A 25,078-nucleotide genomic window follows, 5' to 3' on the forward strand; every position below is an offset into this window, starting at 1 on the left:
TTGAACCTACCAGGGCATGGTTTATGGGCCAGGAGGAAAAGATACAGATTTAGGGTCTGTTATTTATTTTTTTTAAAAAGGCCATCTTTGCAGGCTGGAAAAGAGCCAGGGCTTATATGCAAAATCATTCTGATATCATTGTCCCCTCCTTCCTGCACCATCCACCTTCCAAAGGGCTGAATCTTTCCTTCCTTCCTGTGATTAATCCCACACTCACTCAGAATGTATTAAGTCCTGATGTAGTTATGTGGCAGCTTTGGCCACTGAATAAGATGAATTTTCCAGAAGTTAAAAAAAAAGTCAATGTCTTCCATACCTGCAAATATAGTATGCAACCCAGAGTGACAGCACTTAGAGCAGTAACTAAGCAGATGTGACAGGAAGAGCTGCAGCAGGAATACAGGTTGACAGGTGCCATTTAGATGGTTGCCCTGTCTGGAGACATTGCCAGGCTGGCAGATACTCTGGCCTCTGAAGTGGGGTGTGCTTTTTACACCTGTAGTTGTGCCTGACAGCCTAAAGTAACAGCTGATGCAGTGTTGCTGAGCAAAGCTGGTCACACTCAGCTGTATGTCACCTGCCATTGCACCCGTTTACTGAGCCTGGTTCTGGGGTAGGCACTTTACAGCAATCGGACCCAACTCTTTTCACAGATAAGAAATTTTTGACTCAGAAGTTAAGCAATGTGCTCAAAGTCACAGAATCAAAACATTAAACTCTGAATTTAAAGCCAAGTCAGTGCAGTTTTGAGGTCTGTGCTTCCTCCAGTGGTAGAGTTGGGGAGACATTGGCTCTACGTGGGGTTCCATGCCTTACTAGGCATGTGACTTGAGCAAGTCCTTTGACCTTTCTGAGCCACTCTTTCACCATTTATTTAGTAAGGATAGTGATGCAGTTAACCTCTGGGGTTGGTGTGAAGATTCAGTGTGGTAATGTGTATAATGTACTAGCACAGTGCCTGGCCCGGAGTGCACAGGTGGCCTGCAGTCACCATTCTGAGGTCACCATGCTCCCTCTCTCTCTGTGAAGCCCTAGGAGAGGAGAAACACACCCAGAGGAAACAGCTCTTTGCTTTGCCAACAGTATTTCTATCCCAGGAGAAGAAAGCCCTTCCTTCTGCAAGCCACAGCTGCATTTTAATTAAATGGATACCTGGATGGTCCAAGAAATCAAAGCCACTACTTTCTTGCTATGTGATTTTAAAACATCACCTAAGCTTCATATAGTTTTTCTTGTGAAGTAACTTGAACAATCCCTGACCCTGAGAGGTGCGCTGGGATAATAATTGACTTTTGCTCTTTCCACAGTGAATTAATCATGGAGTGGAGTGTTCCTGGTACCAGGAGGACTCTGGCCAGCTACTGTAGCCACTGAGTGGGCTGCTTTCCAGACCATCACCCTTGGCTACCATTGTGTCCTGGGACAGCACATTGACTTGTATGTATTTGAAGCCAAGAATCATTAGACAAGTAGAAATTCTATTTACATGTACCTGGATTGATATCTTGAGGCAGAGAGAAGTGATTTTTGGATAATCTGCTGATTTGCATTGTTCATGAATTGACATGGATCCTTGAGAGCTAATGGGGTTAGGTTGACTATAGCCCAGTATTCTGTGATACTCAGAAATTTACTGGTTTCACCATTGGAACTCTGCCCCTTGACAAGTGATGGGCAAATCAAACGATGACTATTTACAATGACTGCTTGATTATTGCCTTTAAGGCTGCTAGAACAAAACTGGATTCTTAAAAAAAAAAAAAAAAAAAGAAGGAACTCCTTTTGACCTCTGGAAAGCCTTAACCATAGCCCAGTGCAGGAATGAATGTTATAATCAACATTACTTACAGGAACCCTTTGTGAATCTCTCATCTGTAACTTTCCATTCCATCACCCTTGCAAGTGGCAGGGAGATGGTGTTCTACTCCTCAACCTTTGTTTTGGCCATCGTGTTGAATTTTGGTGTGAGTAAGATATATGTGACCAGCCTTTGCTGTGATTTGGGTGTGGTTAGTCACAATTTGCACCATGCATAAAGGGACAAAGCAGACAGGACATGTAGGGCTTATCTCATGTAAACTCCTTCTTTCAAAGAAGAGGTAATAGGTCCAAAGAGGTAAAGTGAGTTTCTCAAGGCCACCCTGCAGTTTAATGACAGAACTGGGACTAGGGCACAGGCCCACTGATAGTGCTATTTTTTCACACCACACTACTATTTTCACGTGGTCTCTATTTCATGTGGATAGAGATGGTCTTCTATAAAGAGGTGTTGCAAAGGGTGCTTACTTTTATTAAAACAACTATTTCCCCAAAACTGTGCTAGATGCGTCATCTGCATTGGCTCATTTTATTCTCACAAGCCCTCTGCCGAAGAGAGAGGACCATCAAGCCATTTTTAAATGGTGGGGCAATTAACTGACTGGTCTGTAGACCACAAAGCCCCTACTCCTTCTCCCAGGCTCTACCAAATGCCTCCTTCCTCTCACCTCTTTCCCTTTTGGCCTCTCTCACTCTCAGAAGTACCTTCTGATAGACTCAAGTGGGAGGTTTTAAATGGTAAGGTTTCCATGGATGAAGAAGCAAGGCATGGGCTAGTCTGAATACACCTGATATTGTTTTAAGAGGGAGCCAAACAAGACTTTTCTGGGAAGTGGAGAGTGTGGTTTTCCAAGTGATGGGATTTTATTAGGCACTGTGTACAAGCAGCAGTGGCATCCTGTCATCAGTCCAGGCATGGCATCCTCAAAGAAAAGGGAATGGAGGGTGGCCGCACAGGCCCCAGTGTCCTTTGGACCATTCTACCTAAGTAACAGGTGATTGATGCCAACTTTTTTTATCCTTATTGTTTTTCAGACCACAGAACCTCTTGGAAATATCAAATTCATGCCCTGCTGCCTAGCACTTGGTAACAATCTGATTTCTCTCTAGGGAAAAATATCCCATGTTTCAGCCAGCATCTCTCATGGACCCTTTCCTAGGCATTGTAAAGCTCTTGATGTAGGAAACACCTTTAAAACAAAGATTGTATCTCTTATTTCATGAATCTCCCTCCTCAAGTGCCTGCTCCAGGGCTTTGAGTGTGGCAGATGTTTTTGCACTTGACATTACAAGAGGGAAGGGGAAGGAAGGCTGTAGCCAAAGGTTCAGGCTACAGTCTGAGAAATCAAATTTTGGTAAGGATCTGGCAATATATATTAAAATGATACCACTTTTGGAAAACTACCATATGGAAATAAAAGCTTTGGTTCAAAAGGGTATGTGTGAAAGAACATTTATTGCAATATTGCTTAGAATGACAGGAAACTAGGAACAAGTTGAAAGTCCATCAGTAGGGTCCTGGTTTTAAAAAGTATGGATTATCCATATAGTGAGCTATTAAACAGCTTTTAAAAGTAGTAACTTGTATTTACATGTAGTAATCTGAAAAGAAGCCTATAATACATTTTTTAATGAACAAAGCAAGTTGCTGAATAATGTTTACAATATGATTCCACATTCACACAACATATACCAAGAGCATACACTCATAGGTATATGCACATTTGCATGAGCAAAAAATGGAAGTTACACAGCAAAATGTTAATATTACCCTAAGGTAGGGTATAGTTTTAAATTTGAAAAAAAATCTAATAAAGATTGAAATACCAAACCCCCTGCAAAGAGAAGAAAAAGATCAGGGTGGTTAAATGGCCCAGAAGGAACACAGATGGAATCAGGCACAGCTTTGTTTCTCCATCTCTGCTCATTATGCGTTTGGGGGGTGGGCTATGCCTGAATCACCAGGAATCAGCCCTGCACTACTAGGACACATCATGATGTGTTATTCCCCATGTGACATCATCACATAATGCGTTTGGGAGGGTGCAGTATAAGACTGCAAAACTACTTATCTATGAAAGCTTTGGAAACACAAAAGGACTTTAATGTCTTGATAAAGAATGTGTCCCAAGACTTACTTGATTGGAGGCTACTTTGCCTCTTGTCCAGGCCCAACAGCCTCCAGGATCTTCCTGTCCATATCAGTAGGTACTTTTCATAAAGCCTACCTGACAATAAGCCATTGATTTCAGCTACATTTAACCAGTCCATATGACCCCTGATAGTACCTGAATCTATAACCAACCCTTCCTGGAAGATGTCTTAAGGGTAGGGATATGTGTTTTCACTTTTAGTTCAGAGCACCCAGCATGTTGCTTGATTCATAGTGGTTGCTATGTAAGGGCTAAATGGAGAAAATGTATATTGAGTTGTTGTACCAGATAAACAGAATTGATTTCTAGCTGGCTTTGAGGGATTCAGGTGAGATTTTCCAGAAAAAGGGATCCTTTAATGAAGTATTTTAAAAGGAGGAAAAAAGTGAAGGATACAATGAAGAGGAAAAAACTAATTTCTGTTGTGACAGCATTTAAAAAGTATGTTAGTGTCTTTAGGGCTCTGCTACTGCATCCCTCTTCCCCTTTCTCCGAAGAGGTTCACAGGTCATTGAGAATATGTTGAGGTGCATTTTGGGTTTTTCTCACTACGAGAGAAAGGCAGGTAACAATAGTCTAATATTCAGCTTTTTTAGGGACAAACACCACCAAGGATTAAGCTATTAATACAGAATGACTAAGAAAACACCTCCCAAGGATTGTTAGAATAAATAGCCAAACCAAACAGTATAATAAAAGCAGAGTGAATTGATTCAATCAACATTATCAGAGCAAGAGCAAGGAAGAAATAATGTTCAGGTTTTAATGGCAAAGAGAGAGAGAGAGAGAGAGAGAGAGAGAGATATCCCTAACCCAACAAATTACTTTGTAGGCACTGGTGGCACTCTTGCAATTTGTTCTTTGGAACATACTTTTAAGAAATAACTGGACCTTGGGTTAGAAAGAATTAAGACTATGGAAGCTTTTGTGCAAAACTGCCCAGGTTTGGGGCTGCCTGGAGGTTCAACCAGGTAGCTTGGCTGCTGCAGCCTTGGCTTGGTTCCCATCTGGCCCAGAAGACACTAAGAATACCACTGGGTTAGCTGCTGAGAGGTGGTGGTAGATAATGGCCATGGCCTGATTCTTGAGGAGCCATGCATTCACTGCAGCATGTTTTAGCCATGTGTGAGCCCTGGCCCTGTGTGAAGTTCCCCTAGGAGGAGGAGAGGAAACCACATGACAAACCTTCTATTACAGCAACCACATTCGAGCAAGCCAGAGCCTAGCTTTCCCAGAAAGGTCTACAGGTTACAGAAACTGCATCCTGATCCTCTAGGCAATGGTTTTGAAAGGCAGCAAAGAGAGTGTTGGTTGGTGCCTATAACACATAGTCTTCACCTTCTGGAGGGCTCCAAGATGAAAGGAGACAATTATGCAGTCACAGTATGAGACAGGGGGAATCTTAGGGGCTTTTCTCAACCTTCTAGGGTTTGCAACCATGGCTATGCTGAAGAATTAGTCTAACTGAACCCTTCAAGTGACAGGAAACTCACTTTGTCTGTGGCATCTCATAAAGCTGGATAATTTTTCCAATTAGAGCCCTCCCCAAGAGTCCCATTCCAGCCTTTGCATGCCGGCTCAACCATCAGCACAACTTCATGCTTTCAAGAATCTTGTGGCTGTCAAGAACCTTTGTGTTTGAGATGAACCTTTCTATAATATGAGTGTCCTTATAGTTTTGGGGGACCCTTTCTATAACCTAGGGGTCTTCTTTCTCTGCTGATTCTTTGATCTCCTCCAAATATCCTTATCCAATTATCATCAACCATGAGTGCCCATTAAGTCATACTCCTTGCGGGTCAAGCCAAAGCATTGGTATTTTTAAAGCCCCATTGTCTTGTTCTCAGAAATTGGTTAACCTCTTGAAGGTCATACTAGGGGATAAATCAACTTAGATTCAAATCCTGACGATTCTCTGTATTTTTGTGTCCTCATCTGTTATGCAGAGATAATAACAGCCCCGACCACAAAGCCAGTTGAAAGAACTGTATGAGAACACACCAAGACTAGAAGAGTCCGGCATGTAGTAAGTGCTCTACAAGTTTAACTCAGAATCTAGGATAGGGCCTTGCAAATGTTAACACAATATCAGTGCTATTCCACAAGCCAAATGTTACAGCACTTCACAGGTACTATTCAATACATTTTGTTATGTTGATCTAGTATAAGAAAAGTGATACAGCAAAATATGCTCGGGACCTCTTTACTTAGAGTAGGACTATTGTCCTAGACTGCCCATGTAACTCACATCCTGGTGAATTCCCTTTACACCCTGTCATCTCATATTTCTTCTTACCTCCCATCAAAATCCCTTCCAAAGTTCTGCTACAAAAGTTCTGCACATTTCAAAGCATTCAAGATGACTAAATTAAGAGCTCCATATCTTTTGTTACCTCTTGCTAATCCCAGTGCCTACTGATGAGCTAGGCATGTAAGTGATGCCTAGTAAATTCTTCATAGAATAACTAAGTTAATTAACCTAATATATTTATGCAAGAGGGGTGAAGAAGACTGAATTCCTGTGAATGATGGGGATGGTGAGAAAATGCTACAAAACGCCTACTATGTGCTGGGAACTTTATGCATCACAAAATTTTCAAAACCCTAGGACATAGGTTTTCAGTTCATCTTTTGCTGTGTAAAAACAAATCACCCCTAATACTTAATGTCTGAAAATAACAATTATTTTGCTCGTTGAATTTGGAATTAAATGGAGGCATAGCAGGGACAACTCCTCTCTGCTCCAAAATGACTCAACAGAGGACTGGAGTACCCACTTTCAAGACAGCTCACTCATCTCCCAACCATGACAGAACCAGCATGTGGCCTAGGCTTCTCACTCAAAGCCTCAGGCTGGCTCTAGGTTGAATGGGTTGGAATAGAAAACTCTTGCCATGAGAATACGACTCTCTTTCTCAGCCTCTCCACTCCTCATTCCAAGGGGAGCAGTGCCTGTGCTTGGGGAGAAGCCAGGAAAAGCAAAAGATTTCAACAGAGAATGGAGGAAACACACCCACTAGGGTTCTCATAGCAACATAATCATACACAGGCAGCAGCCTATTTCGGTGGGAGCTTGTCTCGGCTTCCCTCCTCCCTGGTTAGTCACAGAATGGATGCACGCCACAGAAGCAGAGTGGGGTGGGGTCAGAGGAGAGTGTTGGACTGAAAGTCAGGGGGCTGGGGAGCTGCTCTCAGATGTTCCTGTAGTTGGCTGAAGGATCATGGACAAATGTCCTCCTTTCTCATCGGAGGAGTGGACTAAAGAGTTGTGAGCATACTTTCCTTCCTGGTTTTATTTGGAACAGTAGTGAGACTCTTTTGTTAGGGAATCAGGTGTCTTAAGATCTTTTGTCTCTGAGAAAGATACTTAGAGAAAATGGGGTTCAAGAGGGTAAAAGTCATTCTTTTGATTCACCTTATTTATCCCCCTACAACTTTCTGCATGATAGCAGGATGTGAAAGGGAAGGAGAATGACCAGGTGTTGCCAAAAGACTTTGCTCACTCATTCCCAACACTAATCCAGGTCTGTGGTCTGAGAAAGAAAAGAAGGTTAAGGAGTTTAAGTTCATTTTTTTTTCACATTTAAACGTGCTCCTTCCTCCACACAGACACACACCCCATTACTCCAGCCTCTTGCCTTCTCTCTTTTCACCCTTCTTACTCTCTATTCCCCCTCCTGCCTCCCTCCTCCACTTAATGCAACGTGCCCTCCTTTTCCCTAGGACCCGGTGGTGAAGGCACCCTTAGATTCTGGCCCATTTCTTAGTGGACTCTGGGGTTAGTTGAGGACAGTCAGGCTCACACTTCCTGGTTGTCAAAGGTGATATTCAAAAACAAATAGGACATGCATGCAGGACTGATCTTCCCATGTACGTACAGAGAGGAGGTGAAGAGAGCCGGGATGCTCAGGGGGCATCGTTTAGGTCCTTGTCCTTGACCTGTGCGCCGAAAGCTCGAAAGTGCAGCTGTCTTTGAAGGAGCCGGTTCCAGGGGCCTGTTGTCATGGGAGAGGCAGAGCAGGGCTCTCCCTCTGCCTTGTTCCATCTCCTAACAGCTTGACAGATGGCCGGTAAGAAAGGGGGAGAAAAACTCTCAAAGTGAAGACAGGAATGCATTGTATAAAAATTCACACCCCCCGCTGCCGCCCAAACTCCTTAAAAAAGGATCGAGAGAATCCTAATGGGTACGTGACATCCTCCATCTCTCCATAAAAGGGACTTCAAAATCTGGTGACGAAGGGGGAGGGGTGAGGAGAAAGAAGAGAAACGGATGGGGGGGGGGCGGGGGCAGAGCGGCTACCAGGGAAAACTAGAGTAGGGAAAGCACGACCGCAGGCTCTTCCATTTGACTTTCTCCCACCCTCGTTCCCACGCCACCTCTGGCTGAACCTTCGCCCCACCCTCTCAGTCTCAGAGAGGCTTGCAGCTCCCAGTGCCCTGGATGGGGAGAATGGGAGAAGAGGAGCGATCATGATACCGTACTTAGTCCTAGAGTTGAAGGAGTTAAGGACCCTCCCTCATCCAGACACCTGGCCCTTCGCTCCCCAAACCCTTCGCTAAATCAGGATCTAGGAATTGACAGAGGAGCGGGAAAGCTGGGGGTAGGTTAGGTGGGGGCGAGGTAACTGTGGCCCAATCTTGCCCAGAGCTTGTCCTCGGTAGGAGGACGCACACCCGGGTCTAAGAACCTGCAAGAGTCCTGCTCCAGCGCCTGCTTTCTCCAAGCTTCCCGAGTGGCCCTGCAGCGTCCGCGCAGCCCTTGCCCTCGCGCGAGTTGTCTGCAGCGCCGGGGAGTGGAGGCGGCGGAGAGACCCCGGCAGCCTGGCGGAGGGGGCGGTCGCGCGGGCGCCGCGGGCCCCAGGTCTGCGCCCAGCAGCTGCCCGCTCCACCGAACCTCTTACCCCGCCCCCACTTACCCGGCTCAGCCCCTAAGAGAGACGCGCAGGAAGCGTGTTGCTTCGCCCGGCGGATCCGCAGAAGTTGAGAGGAGTTGGAGGCAGCCTCGGGCTGGCCGGACTTTGCGAGCAGCTGGGGGAGAGACGCCGCCACCGCGGAGCCTTCCAGGCTGCCTCTCTCCTGCTGAGCCCGCAGCGCGGGTGGAGAGGGGCGGGGAGGGGGTCGGGCGCGCGAGAGGAACTTGAAACTGTGTGAAGGAATCCGAAGCAGATGAGAAGGGAAGAAAATAAAACAAAGTGGAGACTGCAAGAAAGACTCGACCGTGGTTGATTGTATCGGCTGACGCTCCGGCAGAGGGGCTGGGTTGAGGGTTTTTTTCTCCTTCCTCCCATTCTCTCTTTCTCTCTCTCTTTTAAAGCTACACCAGCTCTCTTTCTCTACTATCTTTGCATCACCAAACCCTTGCTGGCTCTTATGGGCATGAAACACTCCTCCCGCTGCCTGCTCCTAAGGAGGAAAATGGCGGAGAACGCAGCCGAGAACACCGAGGTAAGGAGGCGCGGGGCTCCGGGCGCTCGGCGACCCCGGCTGCCCACCGACCGCCGCGCCGCCGCCGCCGCTCAACACCTAGAGCCAAACTTTCCCCAGCTCCATCTCGCTTGCTTCTGCCGGCCGTGTGCGTGTGTGTGTTGGGGTGGGGGAGACGGTGCACTTCTCAGGTCCCCCCCTTTGAAAATGCAAAAGAGTCGCTCTCACCCCATCTCCCGCGCCTACCACCCGCTGCTGCTTGCTTCTCTTTCCCCCAAGTCCTCAATCCCGGGCAGCCGCGCTCCCCCGCCCCCTGCCCTGCTCCGCTGGGGCTTCGGAGCGCCGACCTCGCGCAGAGCCGGGACGGGTGCTCCTGGGGCCAGGTCTTCTCCCTGCAGTGCCCTGGCCGTCTCCTCCTCCGCCCCAGAGTCACCCTTCAAGCAGCACCGCGGACAGCTCCCGGCCGTGCGGGGCACCGCCGCGCTGGCGGTGGTGGGACTCGGGCACCGTCTACAGACCCTCTGGCCCAGATTCGGGCCGGAGAGGTCTGCCATCGTCGAATGTCAGAGCCGTCTCGGGGGCGCTAAGCCCGGGGAGGGGTGCCGGCCGCGGCCACCTTCCGAACCAGGGACAGCGCCCGCTCCTGCGGCAGCCGAGCCCGCGCCGGCTGTGGTGGCTGCGCGCCGCGGGCTGCAGCGACAAATGAATCTGCAGCCACTCGTCCCGCAGCAGCTTTTGAATGTCGCTCCAGCTCTTCAAATTGCAATCTTCCCCCCGTCTTTGGCAGCCCAATAGCTGCCCTTTCTCTACTCCGAGTTGGCCCTGAGCTGCAAAGAGCCCTGCTGGTTTTGCGTCCCAGTACTTATGGCTGTGTTTTCTGGCCTCGCACTGACCCTGCTGTCACTACAACTGGACTGATTCTTAGGTTCTGGGCACCTGTGGTCACGAAGGGGATCAGCGTGGGCGGTCCCCTTACCTTCCCGGAGAGACGATGAGCCGAGGGGGCGGGGGGTGCGGAGTGGGGTAAATGTGTGAAGATCATCCCTTACCCGGTGGCAGGAGAAAGGCAGGGAGCAAAAACTCTCGAGCTCTATTAATAGCTGGGTGTCTGGTGGGGCTGCCACACATTTCACATATGGTCACCCATATGCAGCGTGGGGCAAGGATGGAACTGTGGCGCGGGGACTGTCTCTGTATTTCTGGAATGCAGGAGGGTGCAGAGACCCTTCCCCGATCTTCTTCCTGTGAAGTATGAACTGCAGCTAACCCCTACCCCCACAGCGTGGGCAGCAAAGCTTTTTAAAGCCCCATTCCCGGAGAGACTAGAAGCAGCATGCATCTGGCAACTGTCGATTTTGAAACAAACACCCTCTAGGGCTTGAAAACAGTAGGATATTCAGTAGCTAATGCCTTCTCCTTGAGTTAGGGCACAGCCAGCAAGCCTGCGGGTCTCCCTGGACACTTGTTCTTCCCCACCCCCACCCCCACCTGAGAGCAGACATCCCGAATGATGTGCAGTGCAAGGCTCTCGGCCTCACAGCGGAGAGCTAGCCTTACCAATACGCTCTCGCCTTCTTGCCTCTGATCGCCCACCCGAGAAAGAGGTTTCTAAAAATAGCTCGCAGTCAAGGCTGCACTTCTGTGAAGTGTTGGACTAGGCACGCAGCAGTCCCTGCAGCTAGGTTGTTGGGTTAGGGAGTAAGAAAGAACGCCCCCCGCTCCCCACCCCCGTCCCTCTCAGTTCCTGGGGGGGGGTAGTTTTCTAGGGTTTCTAGCCCCTGCACCCTGGCTGTTGCACGGGGTCTGGGCGCAGCCCCCTGCTGGGTTCCTCAGTGTGCAGCTCTGGCTGCTGAGCTCCCCACCTTGTCCAGGATTACAAGCGTTCGGAGCAAGCAGAGCCACACGCGCCAAGCTATTTTTACTTGCTTCCCCCGCGGCTCCCCGCTCCCCCTTCTGAGCAGTTGCACATGCCAGCCCTGCTCAAGGCATCAATGAAAATAGCAGTAGAGGTTCTGAGCTCCTGCAAGGGAGGGGGGGAACCCACGTCGCTATACAGCCGCGATGAATGGGGCAGACCCATGGTAACTCCTTATTGGGGAGTGAGTCTGGGGGTTCAGTTATTAGGAACTTCCCTGAGAAGGGGAGGAATTCAGACCTACCCAATATTCAAATGTGCCCAATGAAGCCATCCCAGCAGCTTGACAATCACTTGGTTTTTCTCCAGGAACTGGTTGTTTTGGAATAAGCCAGGACCAGAGCAGTACTTTCAAAAGTGGGGAATGTGGTTTTGCCTGCATGTATGGTGGGAGAGAAGGAGGCAAACAGACATGCTTCTGTGGTTGTGTATGTGTGTGCCACACTGATGGTGGCAGTGATCCTTGTTCTTAAGTGAACATGTCTTTATCAAACACTGACTCTGTATTAGGAATGATTAGGTGCCCTAGATCTAACGATGAAGACCGCCAGGGCTCTTGCCTCCCAGGGACTCAAGTCTGGTGGACGCTGGTGCTGGATCATCCAGATAATCCTGTAGCATCATTTCCTGCCTTTTGTTGGTATTGTTTGCAAGCACTTTAATCTCCTTTCATTCTCACAATAATCCTGTGAGATGAGCAAGGGTCAGTATTCACTTTTTTCTGTCCCCACTCTATAGTTGAGGACACTGAGGTTGAGAGGTCCAGCAATTTCTGAAAGTCACCTGGCTGGCTAAGTCAGCAGTGGAACACAGCTTGACCCCACTTCTGATCCTTTGCCCTTCGCCCTACATTCATACTTCCAAAAAGATGCCATGTGTGAATGGGAATAGGTGAGGAGCCAGCCAGGAAGAGAAGGTTACTTTGGAAGCGAGAGATGAATGTGGGGGTGGGCAAGGAAGATGGGAAAAGGTGTTCTTTCACAAGGTAAAGACAGAGAAAGATATTCTAGTTGTTGGGCAAGCAGGAGAAAGTGAAGAAGAAGACTACTTACATTGTGAGCCAAACCTTTCTCACCAAGTAAAACCTGGAGCTGGGGCACGGTTGGCACTAGGTGGTCCTGAGTGCACTCTTTGACCACTTTGGCCTCAGTTCCTTTAACTTGAGCTGATTTTCCTTACAGATGTACGAAAATGCGGGGACCCTGGCACATGGTAAACACACAGCAATATTAGTTCCATTCTGCTTTCTCTGGCTCCCTCAAGTATGCTTTTCCTCCTCTGCTGAGGGTGTCTTCACCCAGCCAACCCCACTCTTACCAGCTTTTTCTCCTTCTCCCCTGCTCCCCGCATATCACCAGAAACCTTCTGAAATGGCCTTCTGAAATGTCTGCAAAACTTCCAGTCTAACCCTCCTTTTTAGTCCACTCTGAGTGCCTGAGGCAGGTCATTCTCACCTCTGTCCTCACTAAGGCAGTAAGTAGCCTCTCAACTGTTGGTCCTTTTCCCTTAATGCAGCCTCATTCTCACTGCTCAATGGGTTTTCAGAAGCACACATCTGCTCATGATCAGACATCTCTTTAAAAGTTTACCATGTTGCCCTATCGTGTATAGGATACAGGATAGAGCCCAGTTTTCTTAGCTCAGTGTAAAGGCCCTTCAATGCTTGCCCCATGCAATTCTCTGTGTAGGGTGGCCACTGACATCATGCCTGAATGTCTTTGTGCATACAGATCCTTCTGCCCAATTGGGCTGCTCTCACCCACTTCCGTCTGGAAAAAAATCTTCGTCAACCTTCAGGCTCCAAATCAAAGGTCACTTCATCTGGGCAGCCTTTCCAGATCTGTCATTTATTCTCCACCCCCATGGAGAATGAGCGTTCCTTCTCTTTCTTGTTCTTCACACCTGCCTCTCACTTTTCCTATTAAAGATATTTGGCTTCTTATATGTCTATTTCTCCAGTTAGATAATACACTTTTTAAAAATACCCTGTTCTCAACACTGTGCCTGACACACAGATATTCATTAACATTTATATTCATTAACATAATAAGTGTTAATGAATATCTTCTGAATTGATTCACAAAATTATGAAGAAGCTCATGAGACATCTGGGTTTTAGCCACTCAGGGCTTTCTGAAAATTGGGCTTCCTATCTTCCACCCCTCTGCTATACTCACATTACTGTGTATCTTTAAAATTCAAAGTGAGTAAATATTCTTGGAATCAAGGTGCTGCAGCAACTCAAAGCATGGGTACATTTTGGTTATTCATGTACCTATTCAATGCTTGGTAATTACTGACTCTTACTATGTGGTGTTCTTCTGAATGGCAGATAAATGGATTAATCACAATGCCCAATTATGAACCATGGGGGATAATGGACTCTTGTGAGCTGCTGCTTGCTTTGCCAATGCTTGGAGAAAGTCTCATGCATTGTTGTTGGTGATGACTCTCTGATTGGAGTTTTAGCATCTCAAAGGAGAGCCCCAGGGGTGATAGGACAGTTTTAGCAGAGGAGTCATTTGAAGACTGTTTTTGAATATTCTATTACCTTACTGACCTAGGCAGAGAGGAGTTATGGATCGGAGAAAATCCTATACTGGGACAGTGAGATTAGGGGTACAAGTGAGTGCTGCCTTGTGAGTCGTGAGGAGAACTGAGCTGACTTCTGACATGGAGTATGCTGGTGGTTTTAGCTAATGGATGCTTCTCCTCAGAAAGTTCCTTTCAACTAAAGGGTCAAGGAACTGAGGAGGAAGAGGGCAAGAGGCAGCAGGACCCAGGCCTGCTTCTCTGAGGATGTTTTTTTCTGAAGAGTGTGGGGCTAACTAACCATGTAGCTCTGGCACCAGCCTGGCTGCTTTAAAATCCAGCTCTGAACTTAGATGTGTTGTTATGTTGAACATGACCTAACCTCTTGGGGCTTCATAAAGTTGTTGTGATGATTAAATGAATTAATTCACGCAAAGGGTTTAGAACGTGGTGAGTGCTCAGTTACTGTTTATGATTATTATCCTGCTAGCTTTTGGAAGTCTTGCTGAAAAAGTGCAAACTGGGTGAACTCTCTCACTTCCTCATTTCTCCATGGAAATGATCCATAAATCATAGTCCACATCAAATTTTTCCTCCCTCAGCAAACACCAATTTCAGTCCCTAAGTGAGCTCAGGAGAATTAAGAAGATACTCACATTTTTTTCCCCCTTGGGAAATTTGGCTTTTCAGAGAGTCCTAATTTGGCTTTTGGCTGTCAACAGGGTGAAACACAGCACTCCAATCTCCAATTCTGGAGTGGGTTTCATTTCCTCCTCTTTGCTAACTGTGCTGTGAAGTGATTATCACATACCAGTTTGGAACATGCAAAAATCTGTAAAAACAGTACTTGCGTCTTGGAGTCTACTGTGTGAACAGGGAAAAAATGGGCAACATGACTATATGTGAACTGCTGAGGTAGCTGGAAGTGGAATGGTGGTGTTGTGTAAAAAGCAGACATTGTTGTTCTGTTGTGAGCTGACTCAGTGGGTGCATAGAGAGAGCACAGGCAAGAGGGGCCCTCCATCTGAGTTTCTGCTGCCCAGCACACTTAACCAGGATGCACAGTTGGCTACTGGGTAAAAAGCTTCAGAGGAGGCGATTTCCCCAAACTCCTTATGCATCTCGGTAGTCAGGGGGTTCTTCCTTACATCTAAGCTCAGTCTCCTCTATTTCAATCCAAGTCATGCCAGTTTATGTTATTCTAAAAGGAGATAAAATCTGGCCAGTTGCCTTTGCATTTTTGGGCTGTGTTAAAGCTGTGTCACCTTCTTTACTAGTTTTTGTTCCAAGTGATTTCAACCCCTTTCTCTGGTATTCTGGTAGTAGCCCTCTAATAGGAATAGCCAGAGAGGAGTATTCGAGATTTGCCTCTCCAGTGTTATTCAGCCCATGGTATATTTCGCGTGTCAAATGGCTTTTCTACTATTCACTTGTTATTAGAATTCCCTCAAGCATCGCAGATTTCCCCAGGTTTGTAATGGGTCGCCCATAAATAAATATTTCTTTTTAAAATGTATTTTTATAAGAGCAAACAGCTTGATGTGCACATTTTCATAAAGCCATAGAGTCTTAGAGCCAGATGAAAACTCAAATCATTTTTAAACTATGTGATGGAAAAACTTGCTCAATATCACAGAGCTCTTCAGCCTTGAGGCCTTGTTCACACCTAGGTCAATGCTATTTCTACTTCCCTTAAATATAGCATCTGATTTATTGTTTCATTTTTGTGCTAATTTTCTAACATATCCATATATATTTAGATATAATATTTTATATCTAAAATCAGCATTTCTCTATATGAAGTCTAGGGTTGTGCATAATGAGATCTCTCTCCTTTTCATATGACACTTAAAATGCTTTGGCATATATCAGCATGATTAATGCATGCTATCATACATTGCACACATACACATGTTACATAATGTACACCATGCATAGATACTTAATACTATGAGATACTATGTATCCCCATTGCACAGATAAAGAAACCAAAGCACAGAAAATTAGTGTTACTTGCCCTTGACCCCACAGCTAGTAAATGGATGGAGCTGGGACTCAGACTGGTTTTCTAGCCACCAAGACTCCTGCGTGTTTTTTCCAGTTTATTAGGCTGTGAAGGCATCATAGGGACCAGAGCAGAAACTTGAAATATGAAGCAAAAGAGTGGAGGAGTTAACAGGAGAAATAAGGAATGGTGGCTCTGGAAGAAACCAAGAATAGGACATCAGTCCCACCTTTCTTTTTCCAACTCTTATTTTCCTGCCTCCACCACTGCCCTGCCTTCTCTCACTTTCACTGTCCTCAGTGCTATGTCCAATGGATGGCAGGGATCTGGTATAATTTGTGGCTGGGACAATCCTTATTCCATGCTACCTACTCATCTAAATTATCCCCATGCTTGGGGTCCAAGCTAGTGGTCCAGGGAAAACTCTTCTAACAAAGTATACCTCTTTGGAAACTAGACCCAAGACCATCCATATTAAGCCTGGACTCTTATCCAGCTTCTTTTTGGGAATGAAATGAATAGCAGATACTTCAGCTTAGGAACTTTAAAAAAATTATCTCTATAGTTTTATCACCTGTATTCTTTATCCAGGGCCACTGTAACAAAGTGCCACAAACTGGGTGACTCAAAACAACAGAAATATATTCTCTCAGAGTTCTGAAAGCTTGAAGTCTGAAATACAGGTGTCAGCAGGGTTGGCTCCTCCTGGAGGTTCTTAGGAAGAATTTGTTCCTTGCCTCTTTTCTAGCTTTTAGTGGTCGCCAGCTATGCTCGGCATTCTTTGTCTTGTAGACACATCACTCCAGTCTCTGTTTCTGTCTTCATGTGGCCTTCTCCCCTATGTGTGCGTGCCTGTATCTCTTCTTCTTATAAGGACACAAGTCATAATGGATTAGGGGCTACCCTATCCAGTGTGATCTCATCTTTACTTGATTATATCTGTGAAGCCCCTGTTTCCAAACGAAGTCATATCTATGGGTCACAGGGGTTAGGCAACACATCTTTCTGAGAGACTTAATTCAACCCCCAACATCATCCAGTGCCCACACATAATAGGTCAGAGTAGAAAACGGCTGAAGAAAGACTGAATGAACACATAGCAGGCCTTGGAATAGTTGCATAGTCAGTGAAGGCAGTCTGTCCATTCAAGTCCTTTTCTTGTTGCTCACTTAGCTGACCACCTTGCCCTCTGGCTTCCCAGCACATTTGTCAGGACTTCTTTCCTTGAGCGGTAGCATTGATGATACAAGAGCTACCATTTTACTGCCCTCATTGTGCATGGGGCACAATGTTAAGTGCTTTGCAAACATTACCTTATTTAATTTACACCACAAGATTATAAAGCATCTCTTAATATTCCTATTTTGCAGTTGAAGAAATGTAAACTTGCAGTGGTTGATTAAAGTGATCATGATTACAGCACTTGTAAGTGGCAGGGCTGGAGTGCTCTCAGAGATGGAATGTGTTCTACTGTTGACCTGGGCTTCTTTCCCCACTTTTTCCACATCCCCAACCTCAAGCTGGTCCTCACCTTTGTCCCCCCACCCCCACCCCACCAGCTGCCACTCATGGAAAGAGTTAGGAAGAAACTGATTATCTTCTATGCATGGCAAAGGGCCTATTGCTGATGAGAGCCTCTCAGTCTGTAATAAGCCCATGTGTTCGATATCCTCAGCCTCCCCGGGGGTTTGCTTTGCCATTGCCAAGGGAATTATTTCAGTGGGAGAATTGGGAGGACATTACTAGCTTATTGAGGGGCTATTCTGGAGGCCAGGAGGCATAACAACCTCCAAGCAATTAAACCATGTAGGCCACTGATTTCTCAGTCTGAGGTAGTTTCGTGTGGAGGTAAAGGGCCCAGCCTCTGCAATGAGTATGCCTGGATCTCAGCTCTGCTGCTTACTAGCTTGCCCAAGTCACTGCAGTCATACATGCTTTGGTTTCATCATCTAGGACACGTAATAGCACAATGTTCCATAGAGTTATTGTCAGGATTAAATGAGTTACTTCATGTAAAGCACACATATCTCACATGGTAAATGCTCAAGAAAGATTAGGTATTATTTGTAATCTGGTTTTATCTAGTGGTGTCCCAAAGTGAAAGCACATGAATAAGGGGTATTGACTAGTGACATTATTGAGTTAGTAGCAGCAGGGTCTGTAGCAGAAGAGCCAGGGGAGATCTCTTTCAGTTAGGTCATTGAATCATTGAATCATTGATTCAGTCATTCTCAGGTCAGCCAGCCAGAGCCAAAAAGACAGCTGAAGACAGGGCTCTTCTGCACCTCTGCCCAAGGGGCCACTCGTCCCCATGTGACGTGCACCAGTTATAGGAAGAATAGGGTTCTCTGTGACCCACAGGCTGGCCTGTCCCTCTCCAAGCTCACATTCGGCTCTGGGGTCTAGAACTCAACATCTGGAGAATGAAACTGCAACCTCATCAAGTCCTTACCAATGTGAGGGAAATGGGGGACTGGAGAGTAAATCATACTAGACTGCAGACCCCATGAAGGAGAGGTAAGGTCTCAGTTTTCTCTGTGCCCTTCACAAGCTTCCTGCTGGAAAGGACACAATTTCTATTTGTTGATTCCTAGATTGCTTGGTGGTCACTGCCCATGTTCCCACCGAGGGAGACTGAGACATGGGGAAAGGGGAGAAAGAGGACAGAGATATTGCCCAGACTCACATGGCAAGTAGATATTTAATTACCTAGTTAAACTCCCTGTCCCCTCTGTGTGAGACCTGGCCCAGAGGTGGTACAGCTAAAACCATAATTGGGCTAATGCCACTATAAAGGGGATGGCTGTTCACAAATTCATCAATTAGGGTCCCATTTGTAGCTCTATTGTGAAAGATAATCTCTTGTTAGCTGAAGTAAAACAAAGTGGTGGCCTTCAGGGCTGGGCCTGCCAGCAAAGGAAAGACTGCAATTCCCACAGACAGTTAATTTTAAGGACCTCATCTCTCCCTGATGAGCAGTTATGACAGCAGTTCTCTAAGGAGCATCAGTCAGAGACACCCACACAAGTGATTACAGCCCATCAGAGGTGTAGATAGGGTCCCAATTGAGGAATGTTCACTATTAATGTGCATTAGTTCAACTCTGCCTCCAGGTGTACAGTAGGAATTGATGAATATTTATTGAATGAATAAAGGAAGTAAGCCTGTATATCAGACATATATTATGCCAACTTCCTCTTGTTAGAATCTCTTTCTAATTCTCAGACTTCTAAGCTTAGACTCGTGTATCTGACTGCCTTTACGACATCCCCCCTGAGATGTCTCACAGGTTCCGCTAACTCTTCAGGGTCCCCTCTGGAATATCATCTCTTCCAACCAATCTGCCTTTCTCCTGTGATCCTCACCTTGCTTAGTATTAGGTCTCCAAGGCCACAAGCCCCAACTCTCCTCTCCCTTTCTCCACAGTGAGTCCTGATGATTCTATATCTCAAGGGTTTGCCTCTTTGTCCTGAACTGATCCTTCTTTTTGGGATCTGACCTTTGTTGTCCTAATTCTGTCCTCCCATCTCTTGTCTAGATCTCTGCAGCAATCTCCTGGATGCTCCCAAAATATCCTCCCTCTCCTTACTTTGATCGATTCCCATGGCAGCATGAAGGTGATACGAATCCCCTACTTAAGCCCTTCCGTGGCTTTTCCATTCTCTGTAGGAGAAAGAGCCCCCTACTTACCATGGCGTATAAGGCTCTGTTCGATTGTGCCCCTGAGCCCTGTTCCACCTTCATTTCTTGTAAGTCCTTCCCTTTCACTCCAGCAATACTCAGCTGCTCACCTCCCTTCATCTCCTACCCTTCCTTCAGGTATCAGCTTACATGTCACCTCTTCCAGGAAGCCTTCCCTGACATCACCCCCTTATCCCAGGCTACCTTAGTTCTCCCTCCTATGTGATCCTATAGCACCTGTGCATCTTCTGTTACAGCACATATCATGCTGTATTTTATTTGCTGGTTTTCTTGTCTATAAGTCTACCATAAACTTTGTAAGAACAGGAGCTCTCTCTGTGTGGTTCACCATTGACTCCCAGCGCCTATCCACAGGGCCTGGTACCTATCAGAGCAGGGGTCAAACTCATTTTCAATGGAGGCCACATCAGCTTTGAAGTTGCCTTCAAAGGGCTGAATGTAATTTTAGGGTTGTATAAATGTAACTACTCCCTAACTAGGGGGAAGGAGCTCTACATTCAGCTCTTTGAAGGCAACCATGAAGTTGATGTGGCCCTCGGTGAAAATGAGTTTGACAACTCTGTATTAGAGATTAAAAACCACTTGTTCAATGAGTGACATTACATGTACCTTTCCATATGGAAATGTCCTCTGAATGCTAGTGTTTATTTTTTTATTTTTATTTTTTCTCCTTTAAAAATTATTTTATTGTTGTTTGATTACAGTTGTCTGCATTTTCTCCCCACCCCTCCACTCCACCCCATCCAAACCCACCTCCCTCCCTTGCGGTCACCATCCCCCTTGGTTTTGTCCACGTGTCTTTCATAGTACCTGAAAATCCTTCTCCCCATGGTCCCCTTCCCCCTCCCCTCTGGCTATTGTTAGATTGTTCTTAACTTCAATGTCTCTGGTTATATTTTGTTTGTTTTTTCCTTTTGTTGATTATGTTCCAGTTATGGTATTTGTCCCTCACCGCCTGGCTTATTTCACTTAGCATAACGCTCTCCAGTTCCATCCATGCTGTCGCAAAAGGTATAAGCTTCTTCTTTCTCTCTGCTGCGTAGAATTCCATTGTGTAAATGTACCATAGTTTGGGGATCCACTCATTTGCTGATGGGCACTTAGGTTGCTTCCAGTACTTGGCTACTGTAAATTGTGCTGCTATGAACATTGGGGTGCATAGGTTCTTTTGGATTGGTGTTTCAGGGCTTTTAGGGTACAATCCCAGCAGTGGAATTGCTGGGTCAAAAGGCAGTTCCATTTTTAGTTTTCTGAGGAAATTCCATACTGTTTTCCACAGTGGCTGTACCAGTCCGCATTCCCACCAACAGTGCACTAGGGTTCCTTTTTCTCCACATCCTCTCCAACACTTGTTTGTTGATTTATTTATAATGGCCATTCTGACTGGTGAATGCTAGTGTTTAAATGAGTATCTATTTATTGCTTCCTTCTTAATACACTGCTTCAGAGTGCATCAATCACATAGGATCCCGCTGCAAGAGGAAATGTCTATGGTCATAGCCACCATCCCCTTAACCCAAAGTAAGGCTATAGTTAAGCTTTTCCGGTTAGATGCTCACTGGTGAGGGACAAAGCCAAAACTACAGAGAGAATGGTTATAGTCAGTGCAATCTGGGTAAGAAGAGATTTTGAATAAACAGCAGTGTAAGTTTAGTGCCTTCTTGAACAGGCACACCATTAAGTCTCAGAAAGGGCTGGGAGTCAGGGCTTTGCTGGTCAGCAGGAATTCCCTGCTTTTTGGCAGTGGCAAAAAGTGGCAGAGAGACTGTGGAGTCTCCCCTGAAAACCCTCGCTTGAGGCAGGGGAGTTTGGTGTTTGGGTCAGCTGATGTATATATTTCCCACTTGGCCTGATACATCTTTATTGGCTGATCTGAGTGGGGAACATAGTGGGAGATGTCCTCAGACAAGCAGCTGAGCAGCCTGGGGGCTCTGGCTGCTAACCACAGGCACTCAGGGCCCCAGGATCCTGTGCTGGGCCCACTGCTCTGCCCCCAGCATTGCCTGAGCCTGCTTTGTTCACACTTGTCTTGGTTCAGCACTGCTACCCCATCTCCTGTTTATAAGATGAAAATAAAATGCTCCATATTCCAGGAAGTGAAGGACACCAAACCAATGTCTTGGGTGCCAGTGCTGCAGGATGCCAGGACTTTGTTTACAAGGCCAGAGCTGGTGGCTTTTCTTGGAGGCTTAATGGAAGCTCTTCAAGCCTGCGCCCACTTCCCCTTCTTCTTCCAGCTCTGCTTCAGCATTAGCAACCGGAGTCTCAGGGCTTGTTAGGTTCATTTTCCCAACTCTGGACCCCATATGATTTGATCAATACAGTTGGCCTCTATCCTGAGCCTTGAGGAGGAACTGCCTCAACTTTCCTTGGTGATTCACTCCAATTCCTCAGCCGATCCCATGGAGTTTAGGAAGCCTAGGGAACCAAGAGGCAGAACCCAGGATCCTGACTGTGTTGCCACTTCCCCTCTATGACTCTCAGTTGCCCATATGAAAATTGGATGATGTGATCTTAATCTATCCTGCTTGATGGGGGGAGGTGCCCTGAAGTAAATGGAATCAATGGGCATGAGGGCATTTGAACAAGGAGGAGGTATGTGCAAGTCTTACCATTTTCTGTCAATCCCTTGCTATCTCAGGCGCCTCCCAGTGCAACTTTGTGTCTATTTTCCCTCAATGAGTTATCAGTGGGATTGGAAATAAGCTCATCCCCATCCTCCACGTGGCTTCCCCAACCAGACATGCCCACTTGGGCTAAATTTGTGTTGTTGAAGATGGGAGATGTTTTCCCCCTTGGTGGCAAATGGCCATCACAGGGAAAATGGAGGTTTGGGGCAAAGCAGGAAGGTGCCATCAGTCTGGACTTCGGCTTGTTGGGGAGCTGACCTCATCTAGGGGCCTAGCTTGAACGAAGGACCTAAGGATAGGCAAATTGCAGGCAAATACAATATTTATCTGGGGAAAAAAGAATCTACTTCCAGAAACCTTTGCCTTTACTCTTGCTGTACACCTGCTTGCTCAGTCTCCTTCTTTCTTTCCCACTTTCCCAGGCATGGGCTTCTGTGCTTTTACAAACAATAACTCTTTCTTTTTCAGGCAGGAGAAACTGTGAAGAGCTTACTATTCAGCTTCCAAGGGCAGGCAGCCCTAGATTCTTGACTCTGGGGTTCTGTTGGCCTGGATGTTGAAGAGAATTCAATCCCCAACAGCCACTCCTTCAATACCTATTTGATCAGGCATTGATGCATAACCTAATTCAGGTGTTAGGGGTCTAGCTTTTTCCAAATGTATACAGGGATAAAGGCAAAAAAGAAAAAAAGGAAGATTTGAATTTCAAATTTGTTAAATCCATGCTTCTTTGTCTCCCCTAGTGAATGTGCTGGACTATTCTTTCTAAAGTGCTGGGACCTGACTTATTTTCCAGGATAGAGGACCAAGCCAGGATGTTGTATTCCTTTGGGTACCATGCCTGGTGCAGCAGCCTAGCTCCACACTGGGGGGTTGGTGGGGGGGTGATTCTATGGTCATTCTTGCAATTACCCTCCTCTGACATACTCTTGTCACACTAGCCTTGGAGAACCCCCCATTACTCATTTCAGTGGATTATCATCTCACCTAACCAGCCAAATGCATTAGTCACTGTTGGTCATTGCATTTTTTTGAAAACCCCCCTTCTTTGGGACCCTAAGTCCTACTTTCTTCTGCCTCTTCCACATCTCTGATGACTGTTCTCTTTCAAACTTTCATGTGGATCCTTCTTCCTCTTAATGATGCTATCTAATCCTCTTCCACGACTTCTGACATCCACACTTGCACTTCTGGCTGGATTTCTGCTCTTCAGTATTCTGCAGGCACTTTAAATTCAACTTGACCCAAACTGAGTTCCTTATCATCCATCTGCTCCTCCCGTTATATGCCTGTCTCCGTGAAGGGCACTGCTGTTCCCTCCTTCACTCTAGCCAGAAATCAGGAGTCATACTCCCTTACTCTCACCCCTCCTACTCCAATTAAAATCTTGTGAATTTTACTTTCCTAACATCGTTTGCTTTATGCTCCTTTTCCTTATTATCCCTACTGCCTTAGATAAGACACTTATTATCTCTTGTCTGGGCCACTGCAGGTGGCTTTCCAGCTTCTGCTCTTATTCCCTGACAGTCCATTGTCTGCCCTGCAGCATGATGCCTGGACTCCAGAGGACTCAGTAGATGTTGGTTGAATGAGTGAATGAATGAGTGAGTTATGGGTATCGATTGCTTGCTAAGAGGAGTAATGCAGGGTGGTTTTTCTACAGCTGGTTGTCACTTTGAGTTAATATCAAGGATTAGCAATCTCCACCTCATCTGGTTTTTGTGGAAGTACTTGGGTATTAAATAAATTTGGAATAAATTCATGGGGTTCAGGAGACCTGGGTGATATAGTCCAGGCTCTGAAACTCGCTTATTATGGGACAAGTTTTTTGTTTTCTTGTTTTTTTTTTCCTGGGGCTGTTTTTGACCCTGAGAGCACTGTAAAACCAATAATCAAGACCTTGAGGTTCTCAGCTGCTCTGCACTGACAAATATGATAGAGTAAACCTGGAGAAGTGGCTGAGTTCTCAAGGAGGTGTCCTGGTAGCTCCTTGAGTGACACTATTTAATCCCGCAGCATCACCCAATCCTCTCAGAAATTTCTAATGAAGGCTTCCATACCCTCTGTCTTCCTCTGTCCCTCATGACACAATGGGCTTGACCTTGGGGATTCTGGAAGCCTCTTTGCAGAGCTCTGACTCCTAAACCAAGTACAGTATGTGCTGTTGAACAATTAACTCTTGTTTAATTTCTTTTACATCTTGGCTTGCACAGGGGCCTTATATTTAAGTTGAGTAGCTGGCTGGAGGACCCCCAGTAAGTCCCTTAGGCTCTTTGGGCCTGGTTAATAGCAACTTACCTGAACCAGGGGACAGAACTGCATGGCTCATTGAAGTACCTTTTGGGTGTCCAGCTGTTAATTCTACTCTTCCCATTGCAGTTTTCAGTGAATTATACTCTGTGATAGAGTATATATTATCATCTCTTTCCATGGAAAACTTGCCTCTTCCATGTCACTTTACACATCAGTATCAGGGAAGTGCAGAACCTCAGTCCCCTTAAAAGCTCTAGAGACAAGAGAAAGTATTTGAGTAAAGAGGGCCTCAGAAGTTACTAGTCTTACTTGGGAAAATGTTCAATAGCAACAGTTTTATTTCAGTTTGCTGTCTCAGCAGATCCATTCCCTGCAGTATATTATTTTGCAGTACTCCATTCTGTCCAATTTTAAGTAATAAATAATCAATTATGTCAGATATTGCTCCATTGATTTCCTCCAAGTAGCCTAGGGTGACTTAGCGCATCTTAGAATCCATTCCAGGCCCTAAATCCTGAATGATAAGGAGGAGCTGGGTGGAGGGAGGGGGCAGGAGTATCTTGGAGAGGGGAGCTCTGAGGAGAGGTACTTCGTCAAGGTCAGAGAGTTGGCTTTAGGGCGAAAGCCAGGCTCTTAATCCTTATGG

At 46.1% G+C, this 25,078-nt stretch overlaps 1 protein-coding gene and 1 long non-coding RNA gene across 4 annotated transcripts in view; one reads left to right on the plus strand and one right to left on the minus strand.

The window, feature by feature from the left end:
* Positions 1 to 7,387: 7,387 nt before the first annotated feature.
* Positions 7,388 to 8,977, minus strand: LOC123480323 (uncharacterized). The gene is made up of 3 exons (XR_006656273.3): positions 8,888 to 8,977; positions 7,850 to 8,026; positions 7,388 to 7,504 (listed from the first exon to the last, which is right to left on the minus strand). It is a non-coding gene; the product is annotated as an uncharacterized lncRNA (long non-coding RNA).
* A 358-nt stretch (positions 8,978 to 9,335) lies between these two features.
* The window catches only part of PRMT8 (protein arginine methyltransferase 8), an 89,071-nt gene continuing 73,328 nt past the window's right edge, over positions 9,336 to 25,078 (plus strand). For all 3 annotated transcript variants that reach the window (XM_045199876.2, XM_024557788.3, XM_045200003.3), the window contains exon 1: positions 9,336 to 9,416. In XM_045199876.2, the coding sequence (XP_045055811.1) occupies positions 9,342 to 9,416 (75 nt within the window). In that variant the 5' untranslated portion in view covers positions 9,336 to 9,341. The remainder of the gene's footprint in view (positions 9,417 to 25,078) is intronic.

This window comes from Desmodus rotundus, chromosome 3 (genome assembly GCF_022682495.2).
Source record: "Desmodus rotundus isolate HL8 chromosome 3, HLdesRot8A.1, whole genome shotgun sequence".
NCBI classification, from domain to species: Eukaryota; Metazoa; Chordata; class Mammalia; order Chiroptera; family Phyllostomidae; genus Desmodus; species Desmodus rotundus.